Source organism: Nyctibius grandis, chromosome 6 (genome assembly GCF_013368605.1).
Source record: "Nyctibius grandis isolate bNycGra1 chromosome 6, bNycGra1.pri, whole genome shotgun sequence".
Taxonomy (NCBI): Eukaryota; Metazoa; Chordata; class Aves; order Nyctibiiformes; family Nyctibiidae; genus Nyctibius; species Nyctibius grandis.
The window spans coordinates 79,849,564-79,861,868 of NC_090663.1; the positions used below are offsets into that span (position 1 = coordinate 79,849,564).

The following is a 12,305-nucleotide window of genomic DNA, read 5'->3' on the forward strand; positions in this document are numbered from 1 at the left end:
CCTCGGCTGAAAGCAACCGGATCGGATCGTGGGGTTAACCGGGATAAAGGGCTTTGGTTGAGGACGGGGTGTGGGGGGTGTCCCGGTGGGGACGGAGCGGTGCCAAGGGCGGCGTGAGGCGGGGGCGGCGGGGCCGTTCCGGCGGGACCCGGCGGCTGCCGGGCGCCCCGCTGCCGGCCCGGCGCGAACAAAGAGGTGTGCGAGGAGCCGCCGGCAGCTCTCCGGGTGAAATAAACTTCAAAAAAACAACGCAAACGCGTAGCCGGCACTAGGAAAATGGGGTGAAGAGAGAATTCGGTGGTGAAGCCTCGTTAGAGAGGATGTTTCTCAAATGGAGGGGTGTATTCGGTTGTCCCCAGGAGAAAACGCAAGGCTTTTTGCTCCTGGGGTTTTGAGGCCACTGTCATATCTGTTTATTGGGTTTTGTTATGTCTTTTTATACGTGGCTAATCGTACCTTGTAACAAATGTCTTTAAAACAGCTTTTTAGATTAATTTGATTTAACAGTGTAAGCAAAAATAGAGCCCTTGACTTCACTCTTCGTTGTCTGCGTTTGCAATTGACTGAATTGTGACTTGCACGTAGGGTTAAAAGTGCTGTCTTCTTTATTTCAGAGCTCTAGGGGAAGATGTTGTCTCTTCTGACATCTTGCGATTAGGATACCTGAGAACAGGTTCAGTAAGAATCCAAGTTCCTGAAGAAGACACTTACGAATGTATTGAAATAAGGAGCTGTAAACATTTTTTTTCCTGTCATCTATACTCTATAAGAAACCATAATCTGAAGCGCTTCTCAGACACTCGCCCAGATGTGTGAAGTCTGCCAAGCTCGCTGTCCGAACTGTCCGTTTCTTAGTAAGTGGTGCTTACCCACGTTTGTGGTATGTGTGTAGTACTCTGAAGACAAATCGCTTTCTCTATAAAATTCCCAGAAGGAACATTTTATTATGGACAGCTTTTTCTGGATGTGTATCCAGAGAGATTAATGCCTAGACTTGAAAGGCATTTAGTGTACACTGAAAAGTTGGCTTTCCCTCAGTTTTTCCAGATGTATTGTCTCCCTTGTATACTGGGAACACGCACGACTGCGTAAACTACAGATGCAGCCATGGAGCTGTATGAACTCTTGAGCCATACGAGAAGTATTGTTGAGCGTTGGTATCGGGCACTGCTTCATGATGTCAGCTGAACTGTGATTGTGTTATGCTAATCACAATAAAGCATACAAATGGAGTGACACCCTTCCTGAGAAGAGGCCGTTAAGCTTTACGAGAAAGGTTAACTGATTACCTTAACCTCTGTCAAGTTCTGCGCAGAAGATTATTCCGTGCAGGATGAATGCGTACCTGCCTGCTCTGAGATGTTGAAGGTGTGCTGCTGCTTATGACAAATCCAAGAGAAAAAGCTTTATAAAATGGCTCAAACCAGCTTGCTGCAGGGAAAGCCGTTTTACTGTAGGGAGTGGGTTTTCCACAAGCTTCAGCACTGCCTCCAGGAGAAAGCTAACTGCAGCAGTAGTGCTGCCAACAAACCATCTCTTGTAGCGAATTCTGGGAATAATACCGGTGTTGTCTCTGGGAAAGGAGCTGCCTGGGGTGTATTGTTGGTAGGAGGGCCCGGTAGTGGGAAGACAGCCCTCTGTACTGAGTTACTGTGGCCAAGCTCACCTGCAAACCTACAAAGAGGCTTACATCGTCAAGCTCTAGCCTTCCATTTCTGCAGGGCCCAAGACTCTGACACGCTCTGTGTTGGAGGGTTTATTAGAGGTTTAGTTACACAAATCTGCCGCAGTGGACTGATCCAGGGATATGAGGACAAACTAAGAGATCCTGCTATTCAAAGTCTCTTGCAACCCGGGGAATGTGAGCGGAACCCTGCTGAAGCATTTAAAAGGTAAAAATAAATTAAAAAAACCCTATCAAAAATAAAACCCAAAGGAAAAAAAAATGCTGGCTTCTGTTTAGGTCTTTCTTCCAAAGAGTCTACAATGCAGACAGTTTAAAACGTGTTTGTTTCATGCCTTGTTATCTCTGTCAGAGCTTGCAGACCTACTGTGGAAAAATCCAGGTTTGTCCTTATAGCTGACATAAATAAATATTTACTTTTTAAACAAAATTTATTAATAATAGTGAATTTATTTGCATTTGTGTATTAATACCCTCAGTTGCCACCAGTGTTCTGGAAAGACTTTGACTTCAGAGCGGAAGATACCTAGTCAGTGGCCTTCATGTGCCATAGGGGTAGGGCAGTTTGTCCTTCATAGACCTGGAACACCTTATAGGACCCTCGCAAAAGCTCCCAATATTGTGCTCTAAGAGGAAACTGGACTAATGGATCTCTGGGTCTGATCCAGCACGTTGGTTTTATGTTTGTCTAAAAATATGTGGTAGGAAAATGTCAATTAACTCCTTCTGTTATTCTCACAGTATGCACAGATTATGTCAAATCTTTATGGCGACTGATAAAATAAGTACTCCAGAGTATTGAGTGGATCAGAAATTTATCAAGAGGGCTCACCCTGCCCCTTAGAATGTTTGTCAGCTAAGCTGAAGGAAAATATTTATTTACTTGGTGTTCCCTAACAAACCACAGTCTCTTCAGTATGTCTGAGAAATTCTGTTTCTGTAAAGATACTAATGTGTATGCAAGAATGTATATCCATAGATCGCTTAGAAGAACGTGCTGTCCTGAGCACAGCCCTCACAAGCACCTGTCTGTCGGTCTTTAGTCCTTTGGGTCACAATGAAGGAAAATTCGGAAAGGATAGGGCTTGTCTCTAGCAACAGGGCTTCAGCTGGTTTTGTTACTAGTATAAAACTTTCCAGGTATATTAATTAAACTGAAGTTCTTCAGCATTGTGTAGTGACGTAACTTTCTGTGGTACTTAAGGGTTTATTGGGTGATGTTTGCAGTATGAAAAAAATTCCTTTTTTTTTTTTTTTTTTCCTGACTACTAAGGCTGGGTAAACAAGTACTGAGGTTGAACTGATATTGTCATGGTGGTGTGAAAGAGCCTTCCAGTTCTGATGGCTGTTACGTCCTTGCCTGCTGAATAAACAGGATGCATGTCTACATTGTTTTCAGTGTAGTGTCTTAAATAGTCTAAACCAAGACTAATTCTGGATTTTTTTTGTTTGTTGCTGAGTGAAGATGCAACTTCTAGCAGCTATTAGGGTCCTAATTTCAGAAATATTAAGCCCTGTCAATTTCTAATGGCTAAAACTAGGTGAAATTAAGTGGAATAGTGGATTGGCCATCTAGATTTAGGCAGTCTTTTGAAGTCATGGAAGTGGATTAATCTGGTGAGTAAGAGCCTGTTTATGTTTAAAAGTCAAGGAAATCTTACTCATTTAGTACAGGCAAGTTCTCTATGAGAGATGGAATCTTTCCTCTGTTCTGAACATGATTGTCCTACTCCAAAGAACAGGAGTTAGGTAAATGTCTTTAGATGAAAATGCAGTATAGAAATATAAAAGATACTTGTGAGTCAGACTCAGCTTTTTAGATAAGACTGCTTTTTATGAACACGGGGTTTAACGATGAGCTGTTTGAGTATTTAGGTCAATATACAGGGTTCTTGGTTTTGTAGTGGAGAAATAAAATATGGCACAACATCTGGTACTAGTCTTTCCTTTCTTGAATTTTGCAGCAGTGATTGTGAACTCTTATTATTAGGCTAAAAATACTTATGTTGTAGTACAACAGCTTCAGTCTAGGAGATTTTTTTTTTTTTTTTTTTTTTTTTTTTAGCCCTTCATGTATTCCCTTGCTGCCCACCTACCCTGATCTGCTGCTCTCAAAAGCAGCTGTGGTAGCTAGTCTTCATTCTCATATTTCAGATTTAAGGGAGATGAGGTGTTAGAGACAAGGTGCTGTACTGGGAATATAAGTTTTCAGCGCTGTGGCGGGGGACCAGGAGATGGCTGTTGACAGCAGTATCACAAGCTTGTTCTGCCTGTGTGATACAATCACTGTCCACAAACGAGAGGAACTTGGCAACCCCCTCCCCACCATCAAATAGCTCAATCATTTGTTAATTGAACTTTTGTTAATATATAAAGCACGCGAGAAATTTTTAGCAAAAATATGAGTATTTTTCATGGTTTCTAAGAGTTATCACTGAGCACTTCAGTATTCTGGTCTGGTGTGTTTATATATGCTTTGTGTTAAGTGAAAGTTGTGATGCGAAATGAGTTCTAGAAAGACTTAACAGTCAGCTGATTGCCTTTCATATTGTGTGGAGGCACTGAAACAGCACAGAGCTCTCTTCTTGACTCTCCATTAATTTTTACCTTATTTTAATTTTCTTTGGTGAGTAAAGAAAGATCTTTCTTTAAAGACACTGTCAAAAGTTTTGCTCTACTTTGCGTGGCTGCTTCAGACCCAGCTATGTATTCATGGCCTAAAATGGAAAGTCTTCTCTTTCTAAGTGCTAAACAAGATTACACCATTCTATTTTTGTGCTAATTGTCCTAGAAATAGTAAGAAAGAAAAACTTTCTAATACATTGTAACATGCCAGTTTATAAACAACACAAAGTTCATTAGTTAAAATAGTGAATCTTTTTCTGAAGAGTTTTTTGTATAGGTTTTCAGCAACCCTGATGGTCATAGTGATACTTGTGCAAGTGATGACCCAGAGTTAAGACTTTTCTCCTCCGTTTGAATGTCTTCTGTTAAAAAATCCTCATGTATTTCTGATCTTAACATGCCTGATCTTAAAAATTTCTGATCTTAAAAATTCTTTCAGGAGCAGGTCTTGCAGATTGGAAGAGCTGGAAGGGCTGGTCTATACAAATGTGTTTAACAAGCATTTGTTGCTGCACTGACAGCTGAAAGAACTGCTACTTACAGCACCACTTCTGAGGCACTTCTCGTGGATGCAGAACTGGAGCAGAAAGCAGTCTTAAACATAAGGGAGAATGCTGAAGCCTCACATTCAAATTTAAATGAAAGTGAAGCAGAAAGTATAAAGGAAATGGCAGAGAGTGTTACAGACTCCAAAAGTAAGAAGAAATGATGTGTTAAGCTGAAAGAATTGAATTGAAAAGGTCGATTAGGCTATTCTTTCCTGTTTCAATAGAAAAGTCAAAATTAGAATAACCCAAATTTTGCAGTACTATCTCTAGGGTTGTGAATGGGAGTTGGTTTTGGTTTTGCTGCAGAAAGTTTATACTTCCAGCGATTGGTAGGGATACAGGTGGCTATCAGTGATCCGAGGCCATGAGATCATAGAGGAACTCTATCTGATAGACGCCATAGATGATACTGAACTTTGTGCAAACTAGGCTGTAAAAAGACATTTCCCCTTCTGATCCTGGTTTGTGTTTTTCAGACAAAGGAGATGACATCAAACACCTTCAGACAGTAGGGGAAGGCACATAATTCCTGCGTGTTGTGCCACGATGAGGATTAGTTGTGGAAGGCAGAGCTTGGTTAATTCACAGCCCAGAAAGTGGATGTTACTAAAAGTGTAGACCTAGTTTACCCTGCAGAGTTGATTTCTTTTGCAGCCATTGCCCAGGGTTTGAAAGACATCAATGACCAGAGTTCCTGGGTCAGTTTCAGAGAACTTAGAGATAGAACATGTCTGTTAAGTAACACCATGTTTTTAAGCATTCACTGAACTCGCCTTTAGTGTGCATTGCTCTAGTACAAACTTAAAGCAAAATTTGAATTTTGCTTGGGTCAATGGCCAAAATTAATAAATTACTGAAATCAATAAATTGCTGAAATTAATAAATCCCCCCAAAATGGTGAATTTTACATCTCCCAGTAGATTGATGCAGATGGAGCTGCTTTGCTATCACTCACAGATGAAGTTTCTTGCTGTCTTCTGTATGACTTTCCAAGAAACTTCAAATCTTGTGAGACTTTTCACATAGTTATTTCTCATATACTGAATTTGGGTCAATGCTGTTCAAGAGGGTTTTTTTACTTGTGTCTTAAAACTTTATTACTAAAGTATTTCTAATACAATTACTTTAATGTAAGATGGACTGATCAAAGATATTTATATTGGGGGAAAAAATGAAGCTGTGAATTCAGATTTCCACTTACTTGCATTGCTGAAATTGCAAGTAGCTGTCCCTGATCAGTAGGGATCCAAGAAAAGAACAATTAAAAAAAAAAAACCAAACTGCTGAACAAGTTTGTGATTGTAGAAGAACTTCAGAGAAGTTCTCTCAAGCTGATGTTGTATCTTCTTTACCAAAAATGAATGTAGTGGAAATCATGCCCCAGGACTTAAGTATCCTGAAAGGACACCAGATTTGTTTCTTCTTCTGTGCACTCCAGTGCTAAATTCAGTGTCATGGTTACTTTTGCAGGTTCCCAGACAATCACAGCTTTTCTTCTGTTTCTAACTCCTGATTTCTGCTACTCTCATTTGAGAAGGAAACCCCAGAGAGTTAACTAAGCTGGACAGGTGACAAGAGGCATCCACACCAAAACTTTAAAATGATGGCCACAAAGAATTGCTGGATGTTGCAGTTTCTCCACACCTTAGTGCTCTGTGAAGCTGTGCTAGGTATCTGTGGTATAGTTCCTATGTGTCTGCAGGCACAACAGATTTGCGTTGTAATGGAACGTGAGCAATAATGTTAAGTGATATAAAAAGTAAAGCAGTTTTATAGTTCTCTAGAACATGCAGATATCTGTAGACTTGATAGTAAAAAGTGTGAGAGGTCATGTAAGGTTTTATGCTGACTGCAAGTTTGAAGCTGGGGTTTATGTTGATTAAAATGGAAAGCCGCCTTCTATGAGTCACGGCTTTGGACAGCGTTAAAGTACAACGAATCTTGTGCCAGTAGCTGTTATCTATGTACAGTTAACTTTTACCTGTTTGGAGGAGAACTCCAAAGGATCGAGCTTCTGGTGTTCCGTGTTTGGCAATATGATGGAAATCTCATAGACAACAGAATTCAGAGGAAAAAAAAAAAAAACCAACCTAGGATTGTCAACCAATGCTAACAAGCATTTCCTCCCCTCTGGCCCTTCACCTGTACTGGCTTTCCATGCTACTAATTTTTTTTTTCTTTATTTCATCCCTGTTTCCCTCAAGAGTGGTGTATCTTCAGAAATTCGCCAATTGCAGGTGATCGAGAGAGCTTGTTTCCCCCTGTCCTTGAGATAAGGGTAAAAGTTTTATTTCAAGTTTTGGATTGTTTGTCTGACAACGTCGAAAAACGCAGGTTTGTTCAGCAAGTGTTCTGTGGTGGTTGTCCGGGGACTTTAAGTCTGCCGTACTGAAATGCCATTTTTCTTGCCATTTATTTAGCATAGATAAAGGAACAGGTTTAGAAATTGACTTGTGTGTGATAACAGATGAAGTGTGAAGAAGCTGTTCTTTTTAGAACTCCTTGTACGATCTTTGAAGCCAGTAATATAATTAAAATTATCATGGCTTGTGTAGGCTGTATTGAACAATTAATTAGCTTTTCACTGTTTTGGAGTAGCTTATTCTTAATTGCAAAAATTTAAGTGGTTTTTGGAGTAAATCTGAGAAGTTAAAGGCCAGCTCCTCTTTAATTTTTCCCTTTTTCTCTTTTTTTTTTTTCTCCCCCTGCTTTTAACTGTTTACATTCGCATTGTCTTTAGCTGACAGAAAGTTTCAAATCCACTTTAATGGCTGAGGCCAGAGGTGAGTGTACTGACTTCCATGGAAGCAGGAGGAGTTAGTCTTTGATACTTTACCCTACAAACTTTGAGTGTTCCTTGCTAGTGAATTAACCACAGTACATGCTTCTGCACCCAAAGTTCCCTGACTGCTGTGAAAATAAGCAGTATTAATTTTGCTCTGGAGGGGGTGAGGTGGTAGGATATGGTATTTGGGCTACTTTTCTCTTGCTTTTATAGATTTTTTTTTTTTTTTTAATTAAATGCATTTAGTAAAAGTTTGTTTTTATCATGAGCTTAGTAGGGATTGAAATAGAAGATACACTGAGAGGCAGCACATTGGAGACAGTTATAGATGCCTGAGCCTGGGCTACTGGAAACTTGAAGGCTGCTGGGATGTCTATCAATTTATTCTATAAGACATTAGTAATGCAATATTAATCTTTGTATAGGAAAGAAATGCCTTGACTTTGCTCACCCAAGTCTCAAAGACTGTCTGGAAGCGATCTACATCTTTTTTTTTCTAATCTTCTTCCTCCTTCTAGAAAGGGCTGCTAGACAACCTTTCCCTTTGCTTCTGCAGCTCCAGTACAATCTCGGGAGCTGTCGCTTTGTGATGGTTACAAGGAGGGTGTGAACATAGATCTTGTCAGACTCTCTAATTTCATAGAGCTATAAATGGCAGAAACAAAGCCAAGGACTAACTGTATCCCGTTTCATGTGAAGAAAGATCTGAGTGCATAATGAATTCATTTACAAGACCCTTTAAAGAAGAAAGTTGTTAAGCTTCCAGTGTGTTTATTCATTTACCACATGTAAAGTTGAAATGTGCAAGTGACTGATTTTGACCTCAAGAGAGAAGGTTGGAAGGGAACCTCAGAACAAGTCCATCTCCTTCCCTGGGCAGAAGAAACCAACTCTGTTTCTGAGAGATGCTTGCTTCATCTGCTCTTACGCTTCACAATTCTTATCAGAAAAAAATTTCCATGTGTCTAACCTGAGTGTTTTTCTTGCGACAACCTAAGCTTGTTACTACTTAGTGTTCTCCAGAGACATGGAGAATAGATTCGTTCTTTTCTTTTTGGGGACAGCCTTTTATGTATTTGAATACTGCTTTATTCTCTTTCATCTCACCTTTAAATAATTCTAACTTGTTAGTCTTTCCTCAGAGGTCACACCTAAGAATGTGACATTAAAAAAATCCCTTAACTAAATAAAGTTTTCTGTATCTAAAGGAAAGTTTTCTTAACAGCATTTTAGATGTGTAAATATGGAACACTCTGCTTCTGTACTTTCCCAGAATTTTGTCCATTCCTACCTCTTTCATTTGTGCTTGACTAGAATCCTGAAGCTAATTGGATCCCAGAGGAACTTGAACTGGTACAAGATTGAATTCTCCTTTTAGTAACAATTTTCAGTTAAAAGCAAGCTTAGAAATGAAGTTGTTTTGTGTTAGGAACCTTTTTTAGACTTTCTGTGGTGCATCAATGGGTTGTTCGAGATCTCGGCACCACCAGCGTGCCAAAGGAGAAGTGCAAGCAGGGCTCTATCAAGGGACGTTCTTCGTGGTCTCTCCCATGTAGTCTTCTCCCTCTTTCTAGACTCAATTGGAGATTCCACAGAAGCTGGGTGTTGGAATGACAAGCTCTCAATTCTGTGTGATTTAAGGCTAGATTCATGAAAGGATTTAAGTCTCCCTGCTTTTTGAAAAACTTAAGATTGTCAAACATAGCCATGCCAAAACATAAGGAGCACATGCCTTTTTCTATCACTGACAGTACTACGTACTCAAGCATAATGGAATAATTATAATTTGCTTTTAGTATCTCATTTCTGGTGAAGAAAGTTTGTGTCAAAAATATGTACCTTCAACATCAAGTGGCTGAGGTGCTTTTTAATTTAAAAAGTTTACTCGTGTGGATTTCATCAGAAAGACTGGATGGTTTTGCAGTCTTTAGCTCCCTAGTAGATTGATCTTCATACTGTGGAGGCTTATGCATAGTGATTGTGTCGCAAGAGACATAAAGTATTAAAAATAGCAGACAGACTTCACAGCACAAAGCCTTTTACAACTCTTTATAGGAAGCAGCTGCGTGTAAGCTGATATCTGCAAGATCTTCTGAGGTCTAATGAAGAAAAATGGTGAACAAAGTCTGTATGAAAGGAGTAAGGAACAGTACAAAAAAATGTATTGCGCTGAACCTTAGTACTGTGTCCCATGTCATGGTGTACTGTGAAGATGTGAACAACTGCAGTTTATTTGTGCTAAGTGTGTGGTAAAATGCTACTCGTCTTCAATGTAGCTTAGTAGTTACAACAGTTTAAGTAATTATGAGTACAGTTTCTGTGCTGACTTTCACTTTTGTGTGGTGTGAGTGTGTTAGTTTATATTTACATATTTAGGTCATGTATCTTATAGAGGCTTCTAGTAAATATAACATTTGTCTATGTTTTAATCATTCAGTAACATGATTATACTCAAAGAAGACAGAGGCAGGACACCAACTGCAAATCGTACCAATTCATGGGTGAGATGAGAAACTTATTTTTGTACGAGCATGCACAAGAGGTTAAAAAGAATCTGCCAGCTCAGCTTCTATTTCCAGCTCAGTGAAAGTGAAGTTGAAGAAAGTAAATTGGTATTTCATAAACTTGCTCTTGTGAGAGCATCTTGACTCTGATGGAGCTTCTGATTCCTAGTATGTAGATGTAGTGTGTAACTGATGCTTTAGACTTTTAACTGGTACTGGGTTTCGTAGAAAATGCTGTGTTCTGGTGCTTTCTAGACTATTAGAAAGTTGAGCATTGCCTGAAGCTTAAGTACTTTGTGGTATGTTTCTCTTTAGGCTTTTCCCTTAAATCTGTGGAGTTAACGGGTCACATAGCAACAGTTAGTGTTTCTGCAAGAGCACGTTGTATGTTCTTCTTTCATTGTGTGGAAGCACTGCGTATAGACTGAACATAATACCATTTAGGGTTTTAACCTTTTCAGTTCACATTACCATAAGAAAGTTTCCCTAAGGCATTTTAATAATGACAACTTACATAGACCTTTTTGTCTTCTACTTCTATAGGCATTAACATTTTGCCTTTAATCTGTGTGGCTCAGTCTTAAACCTTACAGGTTTTCCTATAAGCTGTTTAGTTGGATGGACCTTCATAGCAGTTCTCACTTGTTAATTATTTCCCGTCCCTCCAGTTTTCTATGTTCATAGCTTGTGCAAGGGTTTAAGTTTCTATTCTTTTCTTCCTTTTTTTAATGAAAAAATGAAAAGGATTTGTGAAGTAGAAAGGACTTAGTGTGTCTAATATACTGGGAAAAGATAGTATAGAAATATCACCTGCTGAAAGTGTTAGTGAAGCAATGCATTGAAGAGGTTTCAGTTTCTTCCGTGTGATGATGTGTACAATACACTGGGAATGGCGAGAAATCTTCTTTTAGGAGCAAGAATGTTTTGAGTAGTTAATGCAGAAACACTTCATGATTGAAGAATTACTGCTCAAAAAGAAAACAATTAGAAAAAAGACAAGTGTGATGAAAAAAAAATTTAAGAAAATAATTATGTTGAAATAAGGATTGAGTTTTATATAGGTGTTCAAAGGTATTTCAGAGGAGGTGCTGAGAAGAATGTAGGTAGGCAGGTTCCTGGTATACTTGATGACATCAAAATGTGATGGGGTAGTGTGAAAGAAGAACTGAAAATGAGATCAAGAAAAGAAAGCAAATGGGGAAATTTACATAGCTGATGGAGTGAAAGGGGCAAAACAATTGCAGTCAAAGTCCTCTCCATGTTGCATGTTTGCAGGTACCTTCACACAAAGCAAGGACCAAAAGTCTTTGTTGTTGATTGATAGAAGGTGACCAAACTTCTTGGCTCACTTTTGGATGCTGTTGTTTAAATTGACGGCAGTAGGAGGAAGAATGGGAATAAAGGATCATACGTGAGTGGACTTTCAGTCTGCGGCCCATCAGAGGTGTCTTTTCCTTGTTTTTTTTCTTTGTCATGTACTAATAAGAGTTGGTAATTCTGGTGCGTGTGCTAAGAAGGGCAGATGAGCCTTTGGCTGCGCAGATGCAAGCTTGTGTGCTAAAGACCCGTGGTATCTTAGTAGATGAAAGAGATTAAGAGGAAGGGGGCATGGCAGCATCTTATTTAAGGTTATTTGAAGAACAATGGAGTCGTCCTGGAAGAAACAGAAAACTGTTAAGAAGCTCTGGGTTTGTTAAGGAAAATACCAGCAGTGTAGAGATGACACTAATAGGCAGATAAGAATGAACCTCATGAGGAAAAACTGTTAAGAATGGGATTACAACATGATTTTCATCTTAAAGCAGTTAATTAACAAATCTTGGTTTAACTACATTAGCTTTCCTACAGTCATGGTGAGCATGATACAATCACTAAGCTGTCTCTCCTTTTTCTACGCTTTCATGAAGTAGAGTTCAACAGGACATCGCGGAAAAAAGCTTTGTAGATAAAATGCAGCTGATCTGCAATAAGAGAAATTGCATCCTATATGGTTATAAATTACCCTAAATTAGCCAAGGAGTGTCAACTCTGCCTTCCCTACCAGATGGAAACTTAAGTACTCAACAACACAAACAGTTCAAGAATGTTACAAACTCTTCTGTTATGTTGCCTCGCTGTTGGACTGGTGTAAGTGGTGGCAGTGGCACCAACACACATTA

General features: G+C 39.3%; 1 protein-coding gene across 1 annotated transcript in view; it reads left to right on the top strand.

Moving 5' to 3' along the window:
- ANKRD50 (ankyrin repeat domain containing 50) overlaps nt 1-12,305 on the top strand; it is a 45,123-nt gene that overhangs the window by 565 nt on the left and 32,253 nt on the right. The window contains exon 2 of the mRNA XM_068402938.1: nt 615-1,892. Within this exon, the coding sequence (XP_068259039.1) occupies nt 1,414-1,892 (479 nt within the window). The 5' untranslated portion in view covers nt 615-1,413. The remainder of the gene's footprint in view (nt 1-614; nt 1,893-12,305) is intronic.